The following is a 13,238-nucleotide window of genomic DNA, read 5'->3' as shown; positions in this document are numbered from 1 at the left end:
TGGTCAGTACCATCAATGCATAATAAACATTGGAGGAGATGGGACTCTGGACACGTGTTGGGGAAACAACATGATGACCTTCTGGTGAGATGGATGGCTATAAACTAGGAAAACTGGCTAAGCCCACATGGATCACACATTATGTGAAAAACAAAACAAACTGATGTGAATTGGAAGAATCATCAGTTGAAGTCAGAGTGTCTGGAGAGAACAATACATTTATCAATACAAAATTTCATTTTCTGCTTAACATTTCCCTACCCTACATCTACTTTAAATCAAAGAAAATGTCAATCATATTTTAGAATGTAAATTATTCAAAATGCATATTTACAAATTTCTCTCCCTAGCATCACTTCAGCATCTTTTACTCATTACTATTTCTTTTCCAAGTAATGATTTTAGGGTAATTTTCAATAACAAAAGGAAGGGTGTATATTACCCTAGACCTATGAAGTAAAAACATTCCTATCAATTTAATGCTCATCTATTCTCTAATTCCTATTCCAAGATTTACTAGGCCAGAGTGGATGGGAAGTGATTATAAACTTAAAAGCTGTGAGTAGAGTTTAGGAGGGTAAGAAGCTGGGAATGAGAAGAGCTTGGAATATTTAGTGTCAGTCAGGAAAAACAGCACGATGTCTGCCTTCTAAGATGACAGCCAACATAATGTAATGGAAACTACTTCAACATTGCAATGACACAAAACTAAGCCTTTACATCAAGGCTTTTTACTTCAGGCAATCAGATGATCAGGCTATGTGGAAACGCAGTGGAGCAGAATTTTAGAATAGGATTATAAAATGTCAGAATAGAAAGATGCTAAAACTAACATCAAAAATTCTGTAGTTTGCCCCATCTTTGAGCTCAATTGTGACAACACGAATAGATATCTGAATAGCTAGACTAGATTTTATTTCTCTTGAATATAATAATCTAAACCTAAAAAACAATATAATTTTTAAGACATGGAAAGGGAAGTTATATTTTATAATTTGTCATAAAAAGAAAACTTCCATGAACTCCTGTAACAAATTGTACTGTGTTAAGTATGGAATTGATTCGGAATTCAGTATGAAATAAGACTGGATCACATCATTCTTTTTTTTTTTTTTTTTTTTTTTTTTTTTGACAGGCAGAGTGGACAGTGAGAGAGAGAGAAAGGTCTTCCTTTGCCGTTGGTTCACCCTCCAATGGCCGCCGCGGCTGGCACGTTGCGGCCGGCGCACTGCACTGATCCGATGGCAGGAGCCAGGTACTTATCCCACATCATTCTTTTATCAGAAAGACTGACACTAAATCTTGTGGACAGAAATGAGAGCAGGCCTAAGTGATCTTGGAGAAGGAGTTAGATTTGTTAGTCCCAACCAGTAACATTATCTTTCTGTCCTCCATTGTAGCTACCAAAAGAAATGTCATTTCTTTAACCTCTTTCTTGGGAAATTACCACATTTTAGTCATTTCCAAAGAACTGATGAATGTATGTAGGAACAAACAAATGAATGCATAAACAAAGACAATGGACAATGAGTCTAAGCCTTTGGAATGGTAGCAAAGTCAATCAATTAAAAACACAGATTATGAAGCCAGAATGTCAGGGTTCAAATGCCAGGTGCACAATTTATTAAATGTATGATCTTGACTAAATTATTCAACCTCCAGGTCCTCTATTTCCTCACCTGTAGAGATAACAATAGCACAAAGAGTTGTCTGTGGGGAATAAATGAGGTTGGAGGCCTGGCATGAGGTAAGTACAATAGATAACCAGGCTATTGCACTCTTTTTCTTGTTATTGGGTGATTAGTGCTGGGTCAGTGGAAATACTTGCTTCTGGCCACTGCAGGGTAAGTTAAGAACAGCTAAAACACTAGTCACAGTCCAGTTGATAGGGAAAAGCCCAGAGCTCCCAAGAAAAGCTGCTTCAACAAAAAGCCAACCTAAGAGAAATGACATGGGGTTTAGCTTTGTAAGTTTTTTTTTCTTTTAGTTTCTTGCCTTATTTAAGACATAGATGGAAGCCAAAACAGTAAGACAGATAAGAAAGAAAAGGAGTAGAATGGGATGGAAAGAAGCAGCTATAATAAAAATGCTTTAAAAGTTTTTCAATTCTTAATTACTGAGTACTACCATTCATGAGGAATTTTTAAAAGGTCGCAAAGCTATTAAAATGGTAATTAGGCCCCAAGAAAACAAGAACCAATTCAATTACATGCTGGATGTTTTTAAAATTTAAAGCCCTCTATTAAGAGGGTTTCAAATACAGCACAGTTTTAATTACAGGTCCAAGACTAACCTTAAAGCCAAAGTGTAGGTTCCTGGCTGCCGCTGGCTCTCCCGAATGAGGTAACTCCCCTCGGCCACGCTCAAGAGCTGGTCAGCTGCTTCTCTGGAAATCATGCCATGGAATCTAAGAAACAGGGAAAACTTAGAAACTATATGCTTTCCACATTTCTCAATAAAGCAGGACAAAACAGCACCTCCCCCTTCTCCCGCTGCTTTCTAGACAAACTAGTGCCCACAGTCCAAGAGAAGCACTTAGGTTTAACTGTGCTTATGTTTCTCTGCACCTGGACCCTGGCCAACTTCTCTGTGATGATAAGAACAGCACCAAAGTAGCTATCCAATCCAGTTAACAACTACAGAATCAAAATTCACATCCATTTCAGGGAAGATCAACCCATTTGATCATATGGACCTGTTATAAAAAACATATATAACTATGTCCCATTTCCTTCCTTCTCACTCGTGGCACCGATCCAAAATTTGGCTTGGAGTCTATGCTGGCAGTTTTCCAGGACCCTAGGTTGTCCTTAATCGTCACCATTGCCCAATAATGTTCATAATCTGCATTACTGAATTCTCAAGCCAAAAGCAAACCGTTAATACTTTGCTTTCACTCTCTGCTAAAATCTTTGATTAACAAAGCAAAAAGCAGGAAAAATAAACATAGTAACATAAATGACATATTATTTACATAGGCACAGCAGATTCAACTTTTACAATTTGACATAAAAACTTGGGGAAAAAAGGTAGTAACACTATGTCATCCCAAAATACACTACTTTGGTGTATTCATAATTTTGAGCTGAAAGTACTTGAAAAACACAAATGTAGGGACAGGCTTTCTCTGAAATCTTCTAATCTTCCTGAACATAGATCCTCTAAAAAGCAACTCACCTGTCACCCACCCTCTCCCCAGGAGTTTCAACAACTGCAAAGACCGACTGTATTATAGGAAAGGAAATGAAGTCAATAAAAGCTTGTCATAAACTAGCATATCTCCTCTCTGTTCTTCTAAGAGTCCATTCATCTTTGCTAAAATCATTTACTCTTCCCTAATCGACTTGTATCTCACCTTGCTCTCTTCTATTAAAATTTACTAAGCCCTTAATTCGCACTAGTTTTAGGTATTCTCTTTATTTTTCCAGTGATGTCCCTGTGTGAATGATATTAAAAATCAATGAGCTTGTATACTCTGTGTCCTGTTAATCTGCTCATTGTTAATTTATTTCACAGTCCTAGCTTTCAAATCTAGGTTAGTACATGGAAATTCTTTCCTCCACTACAGTAATTACATTGACTCATTGCTCAAAAGAAATGGCAGCTTCTTGTATGAATGAAACAATAGTCATGAATTTGGAATAATACATTTATCTTGTAAAATATATATTTTTAAACATTTATTTATTTATTTGAAAGTCAGAATTACAGGTAGAGAGGTAAAGGCAGAGAGAGAGAGAGAGACAGAGACAGAGACAGAGACAGAGAGGGACAGATCTTCCATCCATTGGTTCACTCCCCAAACAGCCGCAATGGCTGGGGCTGGGCCAAGCCAAAGCCAGAAGCTTCTTTCAGGTCTTCCACATGTTGGCAGAGGCCCAACCACTTGGCCATTTTCCACTGCCTTTCCAGGTACATTAGCAGGAAGAACAGAAGCAGAGCAGTTGAGACTTGAAACGGCTCCCATATGGGATGACGGTGCTGCAGAGGGCAGCTTGCCCTGATATGCCACAGCACTGGCCCCTGCACATATATATTTCTTAAATTTTTATTTATTCATCTGAGAGGCAGAGAGAGACCGAGACAGAGTTTCCATTGCTCATTCACTTCTCAAATACCTGCAGTGACTGGGCTAAAGTGAGGAAGCAAAAACTCAATTCAGGTCTCCCATGAGGGTGCCAGGAACCCAAGTACTTATTTGAGTCAGGAGCTGGAATTCGGAATCAAATCTAGGTATTCTAATGTGAGTTATGGGTACCTTAAATGCTAAGCTGAACACTTGCTCCTACATGTAATTTTATAGATTGACTTTTTTCACTTAATACTGATAATGAGCATTTTTCAAGTGTTTCAACATAGCCTACCCTGAAATGACATATTTAAAAGGTCTTGAAATAGCATCTTAATAATTTAGCAACCTTGCTAGGGACAAGCCGCAACTTTCTGGAGTTCTTCCTCACAGCAATAGCTTAGTCTACCTCAGTTGAAGCCTTCAAATAACTCATGAGGGGCTGGCACTGTGATGTATCCAGTAAAGCTGCCACCTGTAATGCGGTCATCCCATACAGGCATAGGTTCAAGTCCCAGCTGTTCCACTTCTGATCCAGCTCCCTGCTGATGCACCTAGGAAGAAAGCAAAAGGTGGCCCAAGTCCATGGGCCCGTGCACCCATGTTGGAGACCTGGAAGAAGTTCCTGGTTCCTGACTTTGGATCCACCCAGTTCCAGCCATTGTGGCCATCTGGGGAGTGAACCAGCAGATGGAAGATTTCTTTCTCTCTCTCTCTCTTCATTCTCTCCACTCTCTCCCTCTCTCTCCTCTCTCTCTCCACTTTCTGTAACACTGTCTACCAAATAAATAAAGAAATTAAAAAAAAAAAAAGAAAAAAGCTCACGTAAAGATAGAATTAAAAGATAAAGCACTGGGGTAGAGCTGTGGCATAGTGGGCTAAGCCTCTGCTTGTAGCGCAAGAATCCCATATGGCACCAGTTCATGTTCCAGTTGCTTCTCTTCCGATCCAGCTCTCTGCTATGGCCTGGGAAAACAGGGGAGGATAGCCCAAATGTTGGGCCCCCCCACCTGCATGGGAGACTCGGAAGAAACTCCTGGCTCTTGACTCCGGATTGGAGCAGCTTTGGCCGTTGTGGCCATTCGGGGAGTGAACCAGCAGGTGAAGACCTCTGTCTCTCCCTCTCTCTGTGTGTCACTTTACTTCATGAATAAATAAATCTTTAAAAAAAGATAATGTATATTTTTCATGAACATTTTGAAGACACCCTCATATATATGTGTATGAGGATGCTTAAAAAATTTGTTAAGAAGATGAAATTAAAAGATAAGTTATTTTGGTGCAAAAAATCCTGAAATCTACACTGAGTTTTCCTAATTTGCATTTCCACAAACTTTTCAAGACCCCCTCACATACTTACAGGTAGAAAACACATACATACGTGAGTACATATACAATTTCCTCAAATACATCCAGGATTATTTATTTACTCAAATGGTTTGCATCTTTAACATTATTCATGTACATTGTCCTATGCTATTTTTATCTTTATATTTGTGTTTATTTTCTATGTTTTCACCAATTCGAACATTACATTTGTTTTCAGAAAGAAAAACTTAATCCCACCAAATTTGAATACCCCCTTTACTTCACTTATATTTTTGTTAAAAGAATCAATTTACCTGTCTGTTACATATGCCAATCTATAAAACAGTTTCTGATAACCCATACTTACTCTCTTCCATAATACTTTGGTCTGTTTTCTACCTATTGGAAAGAAAAAGAAAAGTATATCTGTAAAAATGCAAATGTGCAGAACGTAACATTTTATATATGTGGCAAATGAAAGCATTTTTTAAAAGAAAAAGGATTGGAATTGGATTAGATTTTCTAGTCCTACTAGTATATTAAGCATACCATTTGGATGATATCTTTTATCTCTCTAGACCTGTTCCTTTTCTTTTTACTTTATTTGGAAGGCAGAGAGATAAAATGAGAGGGAGGCAAAGGGAGCAAAGAGGGGAGGGAGGGAGAGAAGGAGATGGAGAGGGAAAAAGAAAATATTCATATGCTGATTCCCTCCCCAAATGGCCACAACAGCCAGGGTTGGGCCAGATCAAAGCCAGGAGTCTGGAACTCTATCCAGGTCTCTCATGTGGGTGGTAGGCACCTGAGTACCTGAGCCATCATCTGCTGCCTCACAAGGTGCATATCAGCAGGAAGCTGTATTAGGAGCAGGTATTCCAACATGGAATGTGGGCATCTTAACCACTACATCGAAAGTTTGCCCTGCTGACCTGTTTATTTTCTATAAAATACTATGTATACTGAGAGAGACTCTAGATGAGAAACAGGGAAAACTGATTTTCACCAGGGGAAGATAGCAAACAAAAAGTGGAAGAAGTGCATTCCCAGGGGAGAGTTGGAGAGAAATCTGCAGTGGAAATTCTACAAAACAAAGAGGGACATTGTGGAGCAACATGGAAAGGACACAAAACGACGAGCAGGGACACCACCCACAACTCCAGCAGTCTAAGAATGGAGGAGCCAGCTTGTGAGAACAAGGTGAGAGAAAACTGTGGTAGCCCATGCCACTGGTGACACTGCCTGAGGGAGAACCTGACCGACACTGACTTGGACTCTAGTCTGAAGCCCTAGCCCAGGGCAGGGTTCACACCTAATAAAGCGAAGAAAAATCTCACTTCTTTCTCCCTGTCCCTCACTGAGGGTGCCCTGTGACTGGCAGGGAGAAGGTGCCAACCTGATGCCAGAAGACCCTGCGGCCGGCAGCTTTGCCCATGCACAACCAGGAGATTTTACCAGAAGGAAAAATCCACATTCCCCACTGACATAGAGACAGGCATGGAGGGTTGGCAGGGGGCTGGACATCCACTTAGGATTGTGAGGTGCTCCTATCTTCTCAACCTATCACAGGCTTCAGGGCTCAAACTGCCAAGATGGAGTACCCACAGGCAGTAGGCTCTGGGAATGCCTCTCCTCCCTCCGTGGCTGGGGCAGGCTAATGAGACTGAAAGTGGATCCTCTGCTCCCCGTGACTGTGGGAGCCTTGTGTGCTGTGACGGTGAGAATTCTGTGACTGCACACAGGCTGAGAGGTGTGGCTGGGTCCTTAGGCAATCACTACGTCTGGCTTCAGAGGCTCAGATCTCCCTGACTGCCCGGGGTGGGTCATCACAGAGGGTTCCGTGCTCACACTGAGGACCACACAGATCCTTTGTGTGGTTCATGTGCCTGCATTGGTCGAGGACTGTACCCACTGTAGGCTAACCCTGGGCATTAATCACCTTGGAAGAGAGGAGGTGGTGAGGTTGCGAATACTCCAACAGGGTGGTCATATCCTCCACACTGCTGACAATAGAGAGCTACCATGCTAATCCTAGGTGTCACCCTGTATTTTTGCCTGACCCTTGAGCACTAAACAGAGCTCCCTGGCCCTACCTCGCACACATGTGGATATCTACTAAGACACAGAAGCACAGTTCAAAGGCAAAATCCATCAGAGGAGAAATTCAAGTGTTTCCACAACTGCCTAAAAATTAATGCACAAATACAAGAAACAAGGAAGACAATTTAACTTCCCAAAAGGAACACAACACTTCAAAATTAGAATGTGAAGATTAAAAGATTGATGAGATGTCTAAAATGAATAAAAAATAATGCTCATAAAATTAATCAGAAAACAAACATATAAGATAAAGAAATCCATATACAATATGGATGAAAAATTCTGCCAAGAGATTGAAACCGTGAGGAGAAATCAAACTGAAATATTAGAAATGAAGAATTCAGGGGGACCGGTGCTGCAGCACAGTGGGTTAACGCCCTGGCCTGAAGCACCAGCATCCCATATGGGCGCCGGTTTGAGACCCAGCTGCTCCACTTCCTGTCCAGCTCTCTTCTATGGTCCAGGAAAGCAGTAGAGGATGGCCCAAGTCCTTGGGCCCCTGCACCCACATGGGAGAACCGGAAGAAGCTCCTGGCTCATGGCTTCGGATCGGCACAGCTCCGGCCACTGCAGCCATCTGGGGAGTGAACCATTGGATGCTCTCTCTCTCGCTCTCTCTCTCTCTCTCCCCCTCTCTGCCTCTCTCTCTCTCTCCCTCCCTCCCTCCCTCCCTTTATGCCTCTCTCTCTCTCTCTGCCTCTCCTCTTTCTGTGTAACTCTGACTTTCAAATAAATAAATCTTTAAAAAAAAAAAAGAAATGAAGAATTCAGTATGTCAAATAGAAAATGCAGTGGAAAGCCCAGACAACAGACTTGGTGAAAAAGAAGAAAGAATGCCCACACTAGAAAACAAATCCTTGTAAATAACTCAGAAAAAGAAAAAATTAGAAAAACTGAAAAAAGATTTATAGGATACTATCAAATGACCAAACATATGTTTGTTAGGAGTTCCTGAAGGCATGGAAAGAGAGAATATATTAGAACACCTATTGAGTGAAATAATAACAGAAAACATACCTAATTTGGAGAAAGAAAGGAATATCCAAGTATAGGAAGCACACAGAACTCCTAATAGACACAATCAGAAAATATCTTCACTGTGACATATTACAGTCAATTTTTAACAGTAAAACATAAAAAAAAACCCAAAGGATTCTAAAATGAACACAAGAGAAATGCCAGATTACCTTCAGAGAATCCCCAATTAGACTAACAGCTGATTTTTCATCAGAAACCCTTACAGGCTAGGAGAGAATGGAGAGACATAGTCCAAGTCCTAAAACAAAGAAACTGTCAACTGTCAACCCAGAATACTGTACCCAGCAAAACTCTCATTTATAAATAAAGGTGAAATAAACACCTTCCACAACAGACAGAATTGAAAGAATTTGTCACTGCATATCCAGCCTTAAAAATGACTCAGAGAATGACAGTTACAATTATGAGAGAATGTGAAGGTGGAAAAACCTCCTATTAAAAGTACAAAGGAAATTCAAAGCAAGCTATAGGATTATTTATGGAAAAACAGTAGAACAAAATTGGTACTTATCCATAATAACTTTGAATATAAATGGCCTAAATTCTTCAATTAAAAGATACAGATTGGCTGAATGGACTGAAAAATAAAATCCATCATTTTGCTGCCTACAAGAAACACACCTCACCAACAAAGATATAAAGAGTAAAAGTAAAAGAATGGAAAGAGATACTCCATGCTAACAGAAAGAAAAAACAAGTAAGTATAGCCATCCCAATATCAGAAAACACAGACCTTAACACAAAAACTGTTAAAAGAGACAAAGAGAGGTATTATGCAATGATGAAGGGATAAGTTCAATTGGAAGACATGACTATAATAAATACACATGCACCCAATGCCATGGCATCTGGCTATTTAAAAGAAATATTAATGGATCTAAAGGGAGCCATAAACTCCAATACAATAGTAATAGGAGACCTCAACAACCCACTTTCATCAATGGATAGATCAACTAGACAGAAAATTAACAAAGAAATAACAGAGCTATGGACCAAATGGAGTTAACTGATATCTACAGCATATCATCCCAGAATTGGAAGAATACATTCTTTTCATCAGTGCAGGAAACATTCTATAGGATAGACCAATATGCCAGTCCACACAGCAAATCTCAGCAATTTAAAAAAATTGAAATCATATCATGTATCTTTTCTGACTACAATAGAATGAAGCTGGAAATGTATAATTTAAGAATCTCTAAAACATATCCAAACACATAGAGATTTAACATGTTCCTGAAAGAACAGTGGGTTAAAGAAGAAATCAAAAGGAAAATAAAAAAATACTCGGAACCAAATGAAGATGACAATAAAACATATCAAAACTTATGGGATAGAGCAGAAGCAGTGTTAAGAGGGAAGTTCTTAGCAATTAGTGCCTACATCAAGAAATTGGAAAGGCATCAAATCAATGATCTATTAATTCATCTCAAGGACCTAGAAAATTAACAAAGTAAACTCAAAATTACTAGGAGGAAAGTAGTAACTAAAGTTAGAGAATAAACAAAATTGAAACAAAAAATAATACAAAAGATCAGTGAAATGAAGAGCTGGTGTTTTGAAAAAATAAACAAAACTGATATATCATTGAAAAAAAAAAAAAGAGGGAGAAGACCCAAATCAATAAAATCAGAGATGAAAAAAGAGATGTAACAACAGATACAACTAAAATAAAAAAGAATCATCAGGAATTACTACAAACAGCAATTTGCCAACAAATTGGAAAATTCAGAGGAAATGAATAGATTCCTAGACACACAGAATCTACCAAAATTGAGTCATGAAGACACAGAAAACTTAAACAGACCAATAATCAAGGTAGAGACTGAATCAGTAACAAAGTCTCTCCCAACAAAGAAAAGCCCAGGACGCGATGGCTTCACTGCTGAATTTGACTAGACTAAAAAGAACTAATTCCAATTCTTCTCAAACTATTCAAAACAACAGAAAGGGAGGGAATCTTGCCAAAATTCTTCTATGAGGCCAGCATCACCTTAATTTTCAAATCAGAAAGAGATACAAAAAAAAAAAAAAAAGAGAGAGAGAGAACTATAGACCAACATCACTAATGAACATGGATGCAAAAATCCTCAACAAAACATTAGCTAATTTAATCCAATAATACATCAGAAAGATCATTCACCCAGATCATGTGAGATTTAACCTTGGTATGCAAAGATTATTCAACATACACAAATCAATAAATATGATTTACATTAACAAATGCAAGAATAAAAATCGTATGATTAGCTCAACAGATGCAGAGAACATTAGATAAAGTACATCCTTTTATGATAAAAACCTTAAGCAAACTGGGTATAGAATGAACATATATTAACAGGATCAAGGCAATATACAACCAACCCACATCCAGTATCTTACTGAATGGGTAAAAGTTGGCAGTATTTCCTCTAATATCCAGAATGAGGAAAGGATGCTCACTTTCACCACTGCTATTCAATATAGTTTTTGGAAGTTTTGGCCAGAGCCATTAGGCACGAAAAAGAAATCAAATGAATACAAATTGGAAAGGAGGAAGTCAAATTATCCCTGTTTGCAGATGACATGATTCAATATACAAGGGAACCAAAAGACCACTAAGAGGATACTGGAACTCATAAAAGAGCTTTGTAAGATGGCAGGATCTAAAATTAACAAAAAAAATCAATAGCCTTTGTATACACAGAAAATGCCAAAGCTGAGAAAGAACTTTTAAGATCAGTCCCATTCATAAAAGCTACAAAATTTTGGACAATTAAGAGTAAATTTAACCAAAAAGGTCAAAGATTTCTTTGTTGAAAATTACAAAACATGGGCCGGCACTGTGGCACAGTAGGTTAATTCTCCGCCTGTGGCGCTGGCATCCTATATGAGTGGGTGCTGATTCTAGTCCCAGCTGCTCCTCTTCCAATCCAGCTCTCTGTTGTGGCCTGAGAAAGCAGTGGAAGATGGCCCAAGTCCTTGGGCCCCTGAACCCACATGGGAGACCAGGAAGAAGCACCTGGCTCCTGGCTTTGGATTGGCGCAGCTCCGGCCGTTGTGGCCATCTGGGGAGTGAACCAACGGAAAGAAGACCTTTATCTCTGTCTCTCCCTCTCACTGTCTGTAACTCCAACTCTCAAATAAATAAATAAATTTTTTTAAAAAAGAGAAAATTACAAAACATTAAAGAAATAGAAGACACAAAATAATGGAATATCTTCCATGTTTATGGATTGGGAGAATTAATATCATCAAAATGGCCATACTTGAAAGCAATTTATGGATACAACGTGATCCCAATCACAATACCCAGGACATCCTTCTCAGATCTAGAAAACAAACAAAAAAGCTAAAATTCATATGGAAACACAAGAGACCCTGAATAGCTAAAGCAATCTTATACAAGAAAATCAAAGCCAGAGGCATCACAATACCTTTTTCAAGACATACTACAGGGCAGTTATAATCAAGACAGCCTGGTACTAGCACAAAACCAGACATGTAGACCAATGGAACAAAATGGAAACCCCAGAAATCAACTTACAAAGCTACAACCAACCGATCTTTGACAAAAGAGCAAAAATCAATCCCTAAAGAAAGGACAGTCTCTTCAATAAATGTTGCTGAGAAAACTGGATCTCCATATGCAAAATTATGAAACAAGGCCCCTACCTACACTATATACAAAAATCAACTCTAAATGGTTCAAGGATCTAAATCTATGACCTGACACCATCAAAGTATTAGAGAACATCTGGGAAACTCTCCAAGACACTGGCATAGGCAAAGACTTCTTAGAAAAGACCCCAGAAGCACACTCAACAAAAGCAAAAATAGACAAATGGGATTACATCAAGCCAAGAAACTTCTGCAGTACAAAGGAAACCCTCAACGAAGTGAAGAGGCAACCAACAAAACGGGAGAAAATATCTGCAAACTCTGAGGCTGATAAAGGATTAATATTCAAAATCTATAAAGAGCTCAAGAAACACAATACAAAGCAAACAATCCAGTTAAGAAATGGACTAAGGACTCGAACAGGTATTTTTCAAAAGAAGAAATTTCAACATCCAACAGACACTTGAAAAAATTATCAGAATCACTAGTCATTAGGGAAATGCAAATCAAAACAACAATGAGTTAGAATGGCTTTCATACAACAATCAACAAACAACAAATGCTGGCAAGGATCTGGGGAAAAGGTACCTTAACATACTGTTGGTGGGAATGCAAACTAGAACAGCCATGTGGAAGACAATAGGGAGATTCCTCTGAAAGGTAAAAACAGAACTGCCATATGACCCAGCCATCCCACTCCTGGGAATTTACCCAAGGGAAATGAAATCAGCATATGAAAGAGTGATCTGTATCCTCATGTTTATTGCAGCTTAATTCATAATAGCTAAGATGGAATCAAACCATATGTTCATCAACCAATGACTGGATAAAGAAAAGGTGGTATATATATACTATAGAATGCTACTTAGCCATAAGAAGGAATAAAATCCTGTCTTTTGCAACAAAATTAACGCAACTGGAAACCACTACACTCAGTGAAATAAGCCAGTAACAAAAAGACAAATACCATGTTTTCCCTGATCTGTGGTAATAGAGTACAAAAAAAAAAAAAAGCAGTGTGCATGAGCAAAACTGACATTTTGAGATTTGATTACTGCTTACAGCCCTTGTCTCTATTGTTGAGGTACATTTTTTTCTTCTTACCATTTGCTGAATTATTTACTTA

The 13,238-nt window shown here is 38.8% G+C and overlaps 1 protein-coding gene across 10 annotated transcripts in view; it reads right to left on the bottom strand.

Annotated features, from left to right (window-relative positions):
• Window positions 1–13,238, bottom strand: part of CHN1 (chimerin 1) — a 259,736-nt gene that overhangs the window by 153,082 nt on the left and 93,416 nt on the right. For 7 of the 10 annotated variants that reach the window (XM_051848493.2, XM_051848491.2, XM_008258770.4 and 4 more), the window contains 2 exons: window positions 5,745–5,776; window positions 2,294–2,407 (listed from right to left, as the gene is read on the bottom strand). The exons of 1 other annotated variant lie outside the window; for it this stretch is intronic. In XM_051848493.2, coding sequence (XP_051704453.2) covers window positions 2,294–2,407; window positions 5,745–5,776 — 146 coding nt within the window. The remainder of the gene's footprint in view (window positions 1–2,293; window positions 2,408–5,744; window positions 5,777–13,238) is intronic. 2 more of the 10 variants (XM_051848494.2, XM_008258771.4) reach the window with 1 other exon arrangement.

Source organism: Oryctolagus cuniculus, chromosome 3, assembly GCF_964237555.1.
Source record: "Oryctolagus cuniculus chromosome 3, mOryCun1.1, whole genome shotgun sequence".
NCBI classification, from domain to species: Eukaryota; Metazoa; Chordata; class Mammalia; order Lagomorpha; family Leporidae; genus Oryctolagus; species Oryctolagus cuniculus.
Note: the sequence above shows the minus strand (reverse complement) of the source record. Positions and strands in the feature narration are given on the sequence as shown.